Source organism: Camelus bactrianus, chromosome 2, assembly GCF_048773025.1.
Source record: "Camelus bactrianus isolate YW-2024 breed Bactrian camel chromosome 2, ASM4877302v1, whole genome shotgun sequence".
In the NCBI taxonomy this organism is placed as follows: Eukaryota; Metazoa; Chordata; class Mammalia; order Artiodactyla; family Camelidae; genus Camelus; species Camelus bactrianus.
The window spans coordinates 135,296,384-135,311,769 of record NC_133540.1 but is presented as its reverse complement, the minus strand read 5'-3'; the positions used below and the strand labels follow the sequence as shown (position 1 = coordinate 135,311,769).

The window sequence follows — 15,386 nt, the reverse complement described above, 5'->3', positions numbered from 1 at the left end:
CCTGAGGAAGGCCCCGTCGCCTTGGCGACCCTCGGGTTTGGTCTGCCTTCCTGCATGCTGTTCAGGGCACTCCAGCGGGCAGCCCCTGGAGCGTGGGGGTATAGACCAGGACCACTAGGGTGGGGAGGCCCTGAGGTGGAGTGTCCAAGAGCACTGTCCACCCCAACACATGCACTGGCCAGGGGTCTGAGCTAAAGAACATGAGGCCAGGAGCTGGGCAGGGTGGGCAGGCAGTGGGGAGACTGTCGCAGGTTGTGGGGTGCAGTGGGGGGAGGGGTGGGGTCCAGGTGACCACCCTTCTCCTGGGGGCTGGTGGGGAGCCAAGTCCTGCCCTTTGACTGTCCCAAGAGTCCGGAAGCCCCCAGCTTCCTAGAGGAGAATGCACTTTAGTAACAGCCCCATCACGTCCCAGACTGAAAAAAAGGAGTCCACCTGCAGTTCACACAAGAAATAAAAGCGTCTGCAATCCTTAAATAGATTTATGGAAATGGTTTTGAATTACAGCATTTAGAAAATAAAAATAATCTCAATACATAATATACCCTCTGTTATATACTTTTCTTCCCCCACAGAAGCCTTTTTTGTTCATGTGTATTCCGCTGTTCAACAGTCGTTGGATTTTATCCTATAAAAGAAGCAGTAGGTGTGTCATCTCTCTAAAAATAAAACTGCAATCATCATTGCAATGTGAAGCCTGAGATTTAAGCCTGAGGAGGTGTCCGTGCTGGGGCCCGGGGCCACTCTGGAATCTGAGGGGGTGGGCCAGGGCCCCCGGGGGTGCGGAGGGAAGGGGGTAGTGGCAGCCAAGTGGGCAACGTCCAGTGGTCCTCAGCCACCCAGTGAGTCCTTGCTTCAGATGCTGGGAAACCTCTGCCCGCCTCCTGACCCTCCCCGTCAGCTGGTGGGCCAGGGCGGACAGACGGCGGGGCACACCTGCTTGCCCAGAGGACCACTGGGTTGGCTTCTGCATTTTCCCTGTTTGAGAAGAAATGAGACTCGTGTTGTTTAGACAAGGTCCTGAGGGGAATGGGGTGGGGAGAATTGGGTGGGGGACTATGGGCTCAGGGCCCTGGGGACAGCATGGACAGCCTGGTCTTTCTGGTCTGGTTAGCACACAGGGAAGCCCTGCGGAGCACTGAGGCCAGGTCCCTCTCCCCGGGTGTCCACCAGCTGCCCCAGATTTAGCCCCAGGTTCTGAGGCTGCTTGGAACTCAGACACTAACCCCACTTCCCCCATCAAGAGCAGGCCTTCTGCTGTGGCTGAGGCTCGAGGCAGCAGTGCAGGGGGGCCGGGGCAGAGGGGCAGGCAGGAGACGAGCCCACAGCTGCCCAGGCGCCTGGCCCCCCCATGTCCCCCGTTGCTGAATCTGCCCTCCTGTCGGGCCCTGCAGCTGGCCTGGGTCCCCACGGGCGGGGAGGCACTGGACGTTCCGGAAGTCTGGGAGGCCTGCAGCCCTGCAGCGGCGGCGGCAGCAGCTGGGTGAGATGCAGTGGCAGCCCTCCTGTGCCCAGCGGCCTGGACGGGGGAGGCGGGAGCGCGGGCCCTCGGTGCCTCCTTCCTGGAGTCCTTCTGGGCCCTTGTGGGTTTGAGGGGCACCTGGCGCCGTGTCATATGCCCGCCTTGTCGCTGTAGAAGGGCGTGACGTGGAACATGTAGCAGTGCGTGCACACGCGGACTGGCTTCACCTGCCCGTAGCGGGGCAGGGGCGCTGAGTGCGAGGAGCAGCGGGAGCAGAAGATCTGGAATGCAGGGGCGGCGGCAGGGACGGTGAGCTGGGGGGAGTCCTCACCCTTCCTGACCTGGGCCTCTTAGGGACAGACGGTGCAGCCAGGACAGCATCGGAGCCCTGGGCACCCCAGCCTAGCTGCACATTCCTCCCACGCAGACCAGGGAAAGCGTGAGTGGGTGGGGGTCTTGAAGCTCCCCCTGTGGGACTGGAGCCTTCAGGAAAGCCTGGAATAGGTCTTGGCCCCAGGAGGCCAGGCCGGTGGAGTGGGCCTCAGCTCCACACCAAGGCTCCTGCAGGCCTCTATTCAGACCCTCCTTCCCCTCCTCATCCCCAGCTCTCATGTGGCCGGTACTGGGCACTGCACCATCGGACCCAGTGAGCTGAGCGCCTGGAGCCCACGCCCTGTGCCAAGTTAGAGCAGAGCCTGGGGCTCAGGGTGTCTGTACAAGTACCCCAGAGGCCTTGCCAGCCTCCCAATACATTGGTCCTGACTTCCAGACCTGTGCACTGAGTCTGGATGGTCCCTGGGGATGCCTGCAGCTACAGGTCCTGGTGCTGTGGGACAACCTCCGGCCACTGCGTCCCACCTACCTTCCCGCAGCTGCGACAGTGGTGCTTCCTGCGGATGACCGTGAAGGGGGCTTTGCATGCGGTGCAGAAACCACAGGCCTCATCCGGGACCCACTCAGGCGGGTCTGTGACAGAAGAGTGGGGGACATGTCAGCCAGAAGGAGCTGTGCTGTGGCGGCAGTGGGGGCCAGTGGGCTGGGGTGGGTCGGAGGCTGGCAGGTGTGCAGGAGCCTCTGTGGGGTGAGCCCAGGAGACCCTCACCCCCTCAGTCCTTCCCAAGACTTGTTACTGGCTACGGTTTCAGGAAACTAATGATGTCGCATGGGCAGGTCAGTCTTTGCAGCTGTTGGCCGTGCCGTCAATCAGACCTCAGCTGCAGCCCGCGCCTCACCCCAGGGCCAGGGCATGGGCAGAGTGTGTGCACAGGGGTAACCCTCTCCCAAGCCTCTCCCTGACAGCAGCCAGCCCAGCAGGGCCCTTGGGCAAAGGTGGGGGCTAAGAAATGATGCCATCAGCCCCCTCTGTTGACCCCTCAATCAATGCTCTGTTGACCCAGGTGCCCCTGCAGCTCAGCCCACCCCAGCTCCAGGGCAGCTCTGAGGTTCTTGGTGGGGGTTGGGGCAGGGGTGGGCACTAAGGGCCCAGGTAAATGCCCTGCCCCTCCCGACACCTGAGTAGCCCAGGCAGGGCACGTGGGGGCGTCCTTGGGGAATTTGCTCTGGATTTCAGGGGCTTGTTGTCACTGGGAGAAGCCAGCTTGCTCTGACAGACATGAGGTGTCCACCATGCACCAGCCCCGAGGCCAGCACCATACCCTCAGGGGTATCAGACACCTCAGATGGCTCCCTTGGGCCTCAGCATGAGCCCAGGGTTCTCCTGGCCACCCTCTCCCAGTGGGGCTCAGCAAGGCCACCCACCCATTGGGCCCCCTCGCCTCCCTCTCGCCCTCCTCCTCACCCACCTGCTCCAGAGGAGCTGCCCCTCACCCACCTGCCTGCCCAGGGCCCCCCACCAGAACCCTCCCCCAGCTCTCCAGGCTCCTTTCTACACCCCCTACCACAGGGAGATTGAGTCTCATGCTTGCCACCCCCGTATAAAGTCCTCAGCTGGCCCCAGTGATGCCCTGGATGGCACTGGTCAGCCCCTGGGGCCGCACAGGGTTGGGAGGCAAGACCCTTGCCTAAGGAGGATAGTGAGGGTCCTGAGGGCTTCCTGGGCCTGGCACCCACTTTGATTGAGGCTGGCCCCCCCCAGGAGCCAAGTCCAGGCAGGGGCTGGACAGGCAGCCCACAGAGGGGACATGGCCCTGGCCGTGGGCTGGGCCCCTCCAGACCTTGCAGCTCATCCTTCCATGCCTCCTCGAGCAGGGGTTCCAAGTTCCTGACAGGCTCTTTATAGCATCATGTCCAGTTTCCTCAGATGGTGGAGAAGCCTGAGGCTCAGGGCACGGAGGAAGCAGGGAGGCTGGTCACCCTCAGAGGATCCTGACAAAGGCAGCCTCACTGCACAGCCAGGTGCCAGGCAGCAGGAGGGAGGCCCTGTGCCAGGACCAGCGGGCGAGCCCAGCCCACCAGGCACACGGAGCACTGTGACCTCTGGCCTATCACGCAGTCAGCTCAGCCTCCTTCTTGGCTCCGGTCACACTGGACACCTGCTCAGGGCTATCTGCCATCGCCCGTCTCAGAGCCTCGCCCAGGCCTCCAGCCCCTTCAAAGCCTTGAGCCACACCCTCCCCACAGATGTGCTGCCCTCAACCCACCCTGGATGCTCCTCTGCTGACTGTCAAGCCACCGGGCCTCCAGCCGGCTGACCTCCAGGCTGATGGGGGACAAGGTCCCCTGCTCCCACCCAGCTAGAGTTCCCTGTAGTGAAGCCCCCACGACTCCTGCAGGAGGCTCCCCAGGCTGCCACATGGGGCCTTTCCTGTGGTGCAGGGGTGCAGGCAAGTACTAGGGGTGAGGTGTGTGCCTGTGCCCTGGGACCAGCCACCTCCAGCTGCAGCCAGAGGCCTGGACACTGGCATCTCCTTGCTCTGCACACCCTCCCTCGGGCCCCCAGGCTGAGATGTTCAATAATGGGCCTGAGGTTTGTGGGGGTGGCTAAGAGGGCTGTGCCCACCCTGGGAGCTGAGTAAGAGATGCTGGAGTAAGAGGCTGCCTCCCCCTGAGAAGCCACATGCCTAGATGGCCTCTGGGGAGAGGCCTCGCTGGTGGAGCGCTGCCTGCGTGCAGCCTCCGTCAGGGCAGAGAGGTAGAAACATCCAGACAGGGCCCCTGCTCTCTGATCAGCCCGCAGCGCATTGGGTCCCTGCCCCCAGCCCTTCACGCACCTTCCAAGTCCCCGTCTCGGGTCTTGGCTGCAAGTTCGGAGGATGACAGGGTCTCCTGGCACAGGGCGCAATCCTCCAAGGCTGCGCTCCGCAGGGTCTGGGTGACTGGAAGAAAGAGGGTGGCCGCTGGGGTCAGTGGGCTACCACCCGTCCCTGGTAGGCGCACGTGGGTGCTGCCAGCAGGGGGTAGCACCCCCACACCCGGAGTCCTGCACAGGGAGTAAGAGTGAGTCACCGCAGGCCTTGCCCACCGCCCCACAAGCTGGGTGCTGACCCTGGCAGGGGCCTTTCCATCTGAGTGCCCTCAGGTGAGTAGCTGGTCCTCCCCGTGGGCCCTTAGCCCCGGGGCCCCTCCACTGTCTGTGATCAGGTGCCCCTGGACCATGACCCCCAGGGTAGGCAGGGGACAAGGCCTGACCCTGGCTCCGGGGCCCACCCTCCTTGCTTGCAGAGGCAGTCCACAGCCCCGCCCTTTCTGAGCTGTGCCCAGAATTCCCTGGCAGATGGGAGCAGTGTGGCCTGGTGGTATGGACACTGGGAGGCAGACCTGGGTTGGCACACAGGACAGATTGCTCCTCCTCTCTGTGGGCAAGGACGTGCCCTCCAGGCTGTGGGGTGGACTCCAGGGCTAGCTGGCTGCCCTGAATTCCCAGATGTTCCTGAACAGAAGCCCCTGTGATGAGGGGCCACTTGGCCAGAGCAAGAGCCTCAGTCCGGTGGGGGGGGAGGCAAGCAAGGATCAGTCCCCCTCCCCTCACTGGGACCCGCCACAGCCTTCCAGGGAGCTAGGGGCCAAGTTCCCTGTGCCTTCTCCTCCCCTGCCCTGACCCCTGCTCCCTTGCCAGGGAACTCCATCCTGTACATGTGCATGTGGGGGCACGCCTGCGTGTATGAGCCTGTGTGCACGCATGTGTGTGCGAGGTGTGAAGACATGGACGAGAGCACCCTTGTGTGCCTGTGCTGTGTTGAGCGTGTGTAAGCATGTGAGGCAGGTCACAGACAGCCACGCCCCTTGGAGCGGTGGAGCCACGTTCCCTCCCTGACTCTGGGCTGGCCTCTGGCTGCTTTGACAGATGGAATTCAGTGGAAGTGACACTATGCCTCTTCTGGGTCTCGTCTCCAAGAGGAAGGGCACCCTGCCTCCTGGCCTGTCACCCCTAAAAAGCAGGTGACCTTGCTGGGGCAGGTGCAGAGGGGAGGAGCAGGTGGGGCACGCACAAGTCGTGTGGGGTTGTGACCGCCTGCAAAGCTGCGGGGTGGGGCCACTTCTCCAGGCAGGGGCCCTCTCGGGGTGCCCAGGGCCCGGAACGTGCACCCCTCGGACCCCCAGCAGACAGGCCAGCACTGCTGGTGGTGGCCGTTTGTGCTGTGGCCCGTCATATAAAAGCGGGAGGACCGAGCAGGGGCCACATCTGCCCCGGGCTAGGAGCGCGGGCTTCCGCAGGCCCCGCCTCCTGTCGGAGCCTGTCCCCAGCTTGCACTCACCCTTCTTTAACTTTTCCTTGTCATCTGTTTCCGGCTTGGTGGCCATGACCTGGAAGAGGGTCTTGAGAATACTCCTCAGGTCGCTGGCATAGTTGGTCTGCAGCTGGTCGGCCACCCCTAGGGGGAGGGCCAAGGTGGGGGTCAGGTGCTGCTGGCTGGTGAAACCCCACCAGGGCTCATGGTCCAAGACCAATGTGTACCCAGATGAGCAGGGACAGGGAGAGGACTATCCGCAGGGTCACAGCCACAACCATTAAGCGGCCCTGGCCCCTTACTGAGCCCCTCACTGTGCCCACCCCGATGGCAGCCCTTCGCCTCACGGCCACCCAGCATCTAGCTGTGCCCTGCGCCCCGCAAACACTGGGCCCCAAGTAACCTTTGACTGCAGGGCCCCCACGGGGTTCCATGTGGCTGGGGAGCAGAAGGTGGATCCTGTCCAGACACAGGGCCCAGCGCCTGGCTCCTCTGCCCATCCCCAAGCCTCCACCCAGCAGGACAACACTCCCCCCAACCCCGCCTGCAGAGCTTTCCTTCGTCCCTCAGCAGGTGAACTCAGCCCTTCTCAGTGGAAAGCAATGCTAGCCCTTCAGGGAGTGAATTGGCTGTGATCCACAGCAAAGCAAGGGGGTAGCTGTGCACATCCCACCAGAATACGGATGCCCTGTGGCCACCTCAGCGACACCCCCACCCCGGGATTAAGACCCTGACCCTGCAGTGTCTGCCAGTTCACGGGCTGCCCCGCGGCTGCCCCTTGCCCTGTCCGTCCACCCGCAGGCCCAGGGCACTGAGGAAACGCTGGCCCGCAGGACGAGCACTGTCTGAGTCTGAGCGCCAGCCCTGGAGGCCGGGAAGGGCGTGCGGAGCCCAGGGAGGGGGCTTCACGGCACAGCGGTTATACTTCCGAACCATGTGACCGCCGCAGTTCTTTAAAACTCATGAAACTGAAGGAAAACGTTTAAAAGACACCTTTTGTGCTCACTCCCCTCTCCAAATTACCCTGGGAGACTAAACAGTCATCTTCCCCTTCACCCTCCTCCGCTCACTGTCCCAGAGAAGAAAGGAAACACGGTCAGTCAGGATGTGCAACGACATCTGAGCCACAAATTGAACAGAACCAGCCTGGGGGCAGCTGAGGGGCCGCCCGTAGCCGGGGGAGCCTGATGCAGGACGCCCTCCTCTTTCCCGGGCACCGGGCCCATCGCAGGGCTCACACAGCGCCGGCACCACCGGGGCCCCCACATCACTGGGGGGCCCCCTGCCCCCGGCAGCAGCTGTTCTGCTAAAGCACAGCCCCCATGTGTCCCCAGGCCCCGCCCCAGGCCCAGACGTGGCACCTGAAATGCAGACAAACAGGCGGTGGATCAGGTCGTGGCTGCCGTGGAACCTGGACCGGATCTTCTCTCTCGTGGCTGCGGGGGCTACCTCTGGTCCGGTCTTGTCTGAGGAGCAGGAACCAGCTGTGGGGCTGCTGCACACAGAGGGAGACATGGGGGCTTGGGGTGGGGGCGGTGAGTGAAGGCAAACTCTCTGCTAACGCCCAGGAGTGCTCTGGGCTTCACTCCATGTGCCGACTTCCCGGCAAGAGCCGCTGCACCTGCCATGCCCATACCCGCTGCAGCGGGCTGCCGCCCCCCCAAGAGTGCTCACAGGGCCTGCGCAAGCGTGCCCTTGTTTGGAATAGGGCTCTTTGCAGCTGTAGCCAAGGTAAGGTAAGGGTGCGGAGGCCATCTGGGACGCCTTGGCAGCGGCCCTAACCTAATGGCAGGTGTCTCTACACCAGTTCACAGGGGAGCTGAGGGGGCTAAGGAGCCACAACACACGAGCCAGAGGACGCCTGGAGCCACCAGAAGCTGGAAGGAACCTCCCCGGGAGCCTCCGGAGGGGGCGTGGCCCCATCAGATTTCAGACTTGTGGCCACACACTTCCCTTCCACTTCCCGGTGGTCTCTCGGTGGGAGTTCTCAGCTCCTTGGGCCGAAGTCGTACCGCAGTCAAGCCTGTACTGAGTTAGGGTGTCCAGCTGCCCCCCTCCCAGCTCCGGGAGGGGGGTGTCTGCCGACCCTCCGGCTCTCAGATTATTTACCTCTGTCTTCCTGTCATTTTTGTCCTACATTCTGGGAAATTTCTTCCTCCCCCCCACCCCAATTTTCCCCTTGACATTTTTGCTACCAGTGTGTGTTTGGTTTTTTTTGCTAGGGGAGGTAATTATGTTTATTTCTTTATTTAGTCTTAGAGGAGGTACTGGGGATTGAACCCAGGATCTCATGCTAAGCATGCACTCTACTAATTGAGCTATACCCTCCCCGCTCCTACCAGGCATTTAATTTTCTGTTCTCTCTGTTGTTTCATGGATGTGAAATCTTTTATCTATTTAGAAACATTCATTACAATTTTTTTTAAAGTTGCCTTCCCTGGCCTGCACAGTCCGTTCTCCCTTTTCTGGTCTGTTTCATGCCAGACCCACACCTCGAATGCACAGGATCCCTATTTTCCAGGGAGGCACTGAAAGGCCGCCTGGTGTGACAGGTGGAGCAGCGGCCACCCTCACGTTGCTGGTGGGCGTGTAAACTGGTGCAGTGACTTTGCAGAGTTGCTTCAGCACCGTCTGAGTGCAGCCAAGGGGCTGTGGCCAGTACACACCCAAGACTCTGCCCTTGTGCATCTGCAGACATGACAGAATCCTCTGGGCAGCTCCGGAAGTTCCAGCAAAAACCCACTAGCGAGGGAGGAAGAGCAACTGTGATTTCCTCTCACCACGGCCGGCCTGATCCAGGCGGGTGAGCAGCCCTGGCCCCTCGTGGACATAAAGGACCCCCACACTGTGTGCCTCCCCTGACACCACAGAGAAGCATGCACAGCTGCCTAATGTCTTACTTAGGGGCACGTCCCTTGGGATAAAACTACCAGGAAGCTTATGGTGTGACGTGCTTGAGGATTCAGTGCAGAGTGGGTGGGGCAGGAAGGCGCCCCAGATGGGCTTCAGGGGTTCCCATCCCTCTGTCGAGTGCGGGTGCGTGACTGTGTGTTTTATCGGCACATTTCAATGACTTGGACATTCCTTTACAAGTATTTAATGTTTCACTGGAGAACAGAGGGGCGCTGGGAGGCTGGCAGGGAGGCTGGCAGGGAGGCTGGGCTCACTGCTGCACTGGCACCCTTGTGATCTCCACTTCTCCGCTCCCAGACCGCCAGTTCCAGAGACTAAGCCCCCAGGGCGGGGGGTGGGCCTGGCTGCCCCTATCCTGGGAGCTGAGTAAGGAAAGGCGACAGAACTTCATTGTCCAGAGGGTCAACTTCCATCAGTACCCCAGTCTCAGTCCACAGCCTCACCTACAAGATTTGAAAGCAGGGACCCAAACAAACTCTTACAAACTTCACAGCAGCATTATTCATAACAGCCCAAAGGTAGAAACAACCTAAGTGCTCATCAACAGATGAGCAGATCAATAAAATGTAGTCCAGCCACACAATGAAATATTCTTCTGCTTTAAAAAGGAAGGACATTCTGACACCTGCTACCACATGGATGAACCTTGAGGACATTATACTCAGTGAAGTAAGTCGGTCCCCAAAGGACAAATACTGTGTTATCCCCCTTATATGAGGTCCCCAGGGGAGTCAAAGTCACAGAAGCAGAGAGTAGAATGGTGGCTGCCAGGGGCTGGAGGAGGGAGAGTCAAGAGTTACTGTTTAATGGGGACAGAGTTTCAGTTTGGGACGACAAAACAGTTCTGGGAACAGACAGTGGCGATAGTTATACAACATGGTGAATGTGCATAATGCCACTGTACCCTTAAATAGGGTTAAAATAATAAATTTTATATTACATATATTTTGCCAAAATTCAAAACTGGAAAAAAAGATTTAGGGCAGGGGAGAGCAGAGGAAAAGAAATGGAAGAGGCCCAAGCGGCAAGGAGAGCGGATGGGTTAGGCTTCAATACAGCAGGTGAAGAGCAAATACATGCTAAAAGCCATTAATGACATACTTCTAAAAGTTGAACTTTCTGGTATAGAGACTACACATCAGTAAAGTTGTTACTGTTAAAGACTCAGTTATATTAAGATACAGTGCAGTAAACAAACTAAAAACGAAATTGAGAAACAATCCTATTTGTAATAGCATCAAAAAAGATTTAAAATATTTGGAGGGGGAGGGTGTAGCTCAGTGGTAGAGCACATGCTTAGCATGCACAAGGTCCTGGGTTCAATCCCCAGTTCCTGCTCTAAAAATAAATAAACCTAAATACCCCTTCCAAAAAAAGATTTAAATTATCTGGAATAAATTTAACAAAAAAAGTGCAAGAGTTATACACCGAAAACTACAAAATGCCATTGAAATAAAATAAAGAAGACCTAAATAAAAGCAGAGACATCCTATGTTCATGCACTGGAGGAATTTAATATTGTTGCCATGGCAACACTCCCTAAATGGTCAACAGGCTCAATGCAACCCATATTAAAATGTCAGCTGCCTCTTTTTTCCATGCAGAAGTTGACAAGCTGATCCTAAAATTCATACGTTAATGCAAGGACTCAGGACAGCCAAAACACTTTGAAAAATAATAAAACAAAACTGGAGGACTCACACCCATGATTTGAAATGTAATGTGAAACTACAGCAACCAAGCCTGTGTGGCGCTGGCACAGGAGACGTGACGATGGGATGGAACTGCAAGTGCAGAGACAAACCCGTGCATTTACGGGCCGCTGACTTTCACAGAGAGTGCCCAGACGTTCAATAAGGAAAGGACAGTCTTTTCAAAAAACGGTGCTGGGTTGGAGAAAAGACAGTCTCTTCAATAAACGGGGCTGGGAAAACTGGACAGCTACATGTAAAGAATGAAATTAGAGCATTCTCTAACACCATATGTAAAAATAAACTCAGAATGGATCAAAGACCTAAATGTAAGACCGGAAACCATAAAACTGCTAGAGGAAAACATAGGTAGAACACTTTTTGACATAAATCATTATGATATTTTTTTGGATCTGTTTCCTAAGGCAAAGGAAACAAAAGCAAAAACCCCAATGGTACCTCATTAAACTTAAAAGCCTTTGCACAGCAAAGGAAACCATCAACAGAATGAAAAGACAACCTACTGAACAGGAGGAAATATTTGCAAATGACATGACTGGGAAGGGTTAATATCCAAGATATATAAACAGCTCATACAACTCAACATCAAAAAATTAAACAACTGGATTAAAAACTGGGCAGAAGACGTGAACAGACAATTTTCCAAAGAAGACATACAGATAGCCAACAGGCACATGAAAAGACGCTCAACGTTGCTAACAATCAGAGAAATGCACATCAAAACCACGATGAGCTATCACTTCCCACCTGTCAGAATGGCTATTATCAAAAAGGCCACAAATAACAAACAATGGTGAGGCTGTGGAGAAAAGGGAGCCCTCCTACACTGTTGGTGGGAATGTAAATCGGTGCAGTCAGTGTGGAAAACAGTATGGAGGGTCCTCAAAATACTAAAAATAGAAATACCATATGATCCAGCAATCCCACCCCTGGGTATATATCCAAAGAAAACAAAAACTCTAATCTGGAAAGACACATGCACCCCAGTGTTCACAGCAGCACTATTTACAATAGCCAAAACATAGAAGCAACCTGAGTGTCCATCAACAGATGGCTGGATAAAGAAGATGATACACACACACACACACACGTGTGCACGCACGTGCACTGGAATATTACTCAGCCATGAAAAAGAATGAAAATTTGTCATTTGCAGCAACATGGATCAATGTAGAGGGCATTGTTTAGTGAAATAAGCCAGACAGAGAAAGACAAATACTGTATATTATCACTTATATATAGAATCTAAAAAACAAAATGAATGAATATAATCAAACAGAAATAGACTCAGATACAGAGAACAAACTAGTGGTTACCAGTGGGGAGAGGAAGGGGGTAGGGGACTAAGAGGTACAAACTATAAAATAAACAAGCTATAAGATATACTGTACAGCACAGGGAACGTAGTTAGTATTTTATAATAACTTTAGTAGAGTGTGTGCTTAGCATGCACAAGGTCCTGTGTTCAATCCCCAGTACCTCCATCAAAAGTAAATAAGTAAACCTAATTAACTCCCCCACAAAAAGATTTAAAAAAAGAAATATAATAACTTTATTTTTAAAACTCTTCTGTTTTAAAATTTATTTTTATTTTATTTTTAAAATTTTATTGGGGGGAGGTAATTAGGTTTATTGATTTATATTTGGAGGACGTACTGGGGATTGAACCCAGGACCTTGTGCATGCTAGGCATGCACTCTACCACTAAGCTATACCCTCCCCCTATAATAACTTTAAATGGAGTATAATCCATAAAAATACTGAATCACTATGTTGTAATCTGAAACTAGCATAATATCGTAAATCAATACATTTCAATAGAAAAAGTCTATGAAGTGGCTCTGGGAAAACTGCATTTCCACATACAAAAGAATGAGGTGAGACTTCACCTTACACCATACACAAAAATAACCTCAAAAGAGATCAAAGACCTGTGTGAAAGAGATAAAACTCTAAAATTCTTAGAAAAGAAACATACATCTTTGTGGGCTTGGATTAGGCAATAGTTTGTTCGATGCAGCTTCAAAAACACAGCAACCAAAGACAGATATCTTGTTCAGAAGTTCCTCACACAGTGTGACCCAGCAATTCCAATCCAAGGTGTTTACCCAGGAGAACTGAAACATACATTCATACAAAAATTAAACTTAAAAACTTCCGTGCTTCAAAAGATACTATCAAGAAAGTGAAAAGATGACCCACAGAAGGGGTATCTGTCAAGGGTATAGTATCTGATGGATAGAAAGAACTCTTACAAGTGAACAATAAAAAGATAAATAACCCAACTAAAGGACGGGCAAAGGATGTGAAAAGACGTTTTCCCAAAAAGACACACAAATGGCCAGTAAACACACGAAAAGATGCTCAGCATCATCAGTCATTTGGGAAACGGAAATTAAAATGACCATGTGATATTTTAAACCCATTACAATGACTATAATAATTTAAAAAGAAAACAGAAAACAACAAGTGTGGGTGAAGATATGGATGAGAATCTCCAATGTCATGGGCACCCCCGAAAACTGTTTGGCAGCTCCTCGTGCAGGGTGACCCGGCAACTGCACCTCGAGGTCCCTACCTAAGAGAATTGAAGCACATTCACACAAAACATCGTACGTGGATGTTCCTACTTACTAGCCAAAAAGATGGAACAACCCAAATGTCCGTCAGCTGATGGATGGATAAACAAAACGTGGTCTGGCCACAGAGCGGAATTAATTTTTAGCCATAGAAAGGAGTGCAGCACTGCTGGGCACTACAACATGAGGCGGAATAACAGAAGCCAGTCACAAAGGTCACATCGCATATGATTTTCTTCCTTTCAAAAGTCTGGAATAGGCAAATCCACAGAGACAGAAAGCAGATTAATGGTGGCATGGTTGCCAGTCGCTGAAGGGAAGAGACAATGAACTGGGGTTTCTTTACGGGTGATGAAAAAGTTCTGAGGTTAGGTAGTGGTGACAGGTGCACAACTCTGTGAATATACTGAAAACCACTGAATTGTACACTTTAAAAAGAATAAAAGAATGTTTTTCTTGTAATATCTAGCAAACTCAAGAAATAGCTCAAGCTAAATGCCCATCAAGAGTGGGTTGATTCAGTAAATTATCACAGTCATATGGTTGCCACTTTGTAGGATAGATGGTGATGCTGGAAATGCTGAAATATGAAATAGGTAGCGTGTGAAAAGTTAGAGACATCATATACACACAAATGAGACACTGGGAAATGCAGGCAAGGCAGAGCGCTGACGTGACACCGATCTGAGCAGCAGGGTGATGGCTGTGCGTCTTTTCCAGAGCCCCCCACGGCCACGTGCGACTGGTGTGCTCAGAGCCACTGTTACGCTGGGGGAGGAAGGGCTGCAGCCTGCCTGTGGCTCGGGCCTGTTTCTAAGAGGAGGCAGAAGGCAGCCTGGGAAGGCTTCAGCCCTGCAGCCCCAGCCCCTCAGGTAAAGCCCCGGAGGCAGAAGCCTTTCTGGATGGTGTGCCGCTGTGGGGAAGGGCCCTGACTTCAGTGGAGCCTGGAGAGCTGTGAAGCCAGAGCTTCTGATGGTGCCGCAGAAGAGTGAGCTCTTCTAGCGGGCTAAGCCCCAGGCCGGCCCACAGGAGGTGGGGGGCCAAAGGGAGGACTACTGTCCCAGCCCCAGGCCCTCACCTGCGGCACTGCAGAGCAGGTGTGTGTGTGTGTTTGTGTATGTCTGTGTCTGTGTGTGTGTATCTGTGTATGTGTGTGTGTGTCTCCGTGTGTGTCTGTGTTTGTGTGTGTGTCTGTGTGCGTGTCTATGTGTGTTTGTGTGTCTATATGTGTGTGTATGTCTGTGTGTTTGTGTGTGTGTCTATGTGTGTTTGTGTGTCTATGTGTGTGTGTATGTCTGTGTGTTTGTGTGCATGTGCGTGTGCGTGTGCGTGTGTGTTGGTGGGGTAGGGTACGGATGGAAAAAGAGCCAAAAGCTCCATAAAAAAACTGGTCCAGGGCAGGAAAACCAATAAGGTGCTTCCCCCAGGCCGACCCCAGGGAACAAGAGAGCAGGAAACTGCAGTGGGCCTGTCCGGTTCAGCCCGGTCTCCCGGACTGCATGGAGCCCCAGCAACACTGCCCAGGGCCACCGTTTTGGAAGGTGCTGATCCTCCATGGGCAGCTGCTGGACAGGCAGGGTGGGGACATGGAAGAGGGTCCCAGGGATGAATCAGACCCTGTGTGTGTCCCCCAAGAGCCCAGCCTAGCGGGAGAGCCACACACATTAACAAGACAGAACTGAGAAGCTGGCTGATGCCCAGCGGGTCTGTGGCCGTGGTGAGGGCAAGAGCAGTGAGGGTGAGACGTGGCTGGAACCTGGGATGCAGAGCGAAAGAGAGCGTGAGAGACTGAGGCCGAAGGAGTGAGGGGCACCCACCTGCCAAGGGCTCCCCATGCCTCACAGAGGAGTCAGACACACCCACCCAGTCATTCAGCGTTAAACCTGCCTGGTCACCTGGATGTTGAAAACTCCAGCACCTTCTGTGACTGATGCCCAGCTCTGCTTCCCGCCACTCTCACAGAAGGCAGCACAAGTTCCCTGTAATGACTCCACTTGGGTTTGAATTACTAGGAAGTGCCATTTTTCTAGTATTGGGTCCAGTGCAATTCTAAACGGTTCTATCAATACCGAAGGTTTTGTCCAGCTTGTGTCTT

General features: G+C 54.5%; 1 protein-coding gene across 3 annotated transcripts in view; it reads right to left on the bottom strand.

Moving 5' to 3' along the window:
* Positions 1-463: 463 nt before the first annotated feature.
* The window catches only part of ZFYVE28 (zinc finger FYVE-type containing 28), an 88,711-nt gene continuing 73,788 nt past the window's right edge, over positions 464-15,386 (bottom strand). For all 3 annotated transcript variants that reach the window (XM_074351775.1, XM_074351786.1, XM_074351780.1), the window contains 5 exons: positions 7,449-7,582; positions 6,115-6,231; positions 4,630-4,734; positions 2,322-2,425; positions 464-1,740 (listed from right to left, as the gene is read on the bottom strand). In XM_074351775.1, the coding sequence (XP_074207876.1) occupies positions 1,609-1,740; positions 2,322-2,425; positions 4,630-4,734; positions 6,115-6,231; positions 7,449-7,582 (592 nt within the window). In that variant the 3' untranslated portion in view covers positions 464-1,608. The remainder of the gene's footprint in view (positions 1,741-2,321; positions 2,426-4,629; positions 4,735-6,114; positions 6,232-7,448; positions 7,583-15,386) is intronic.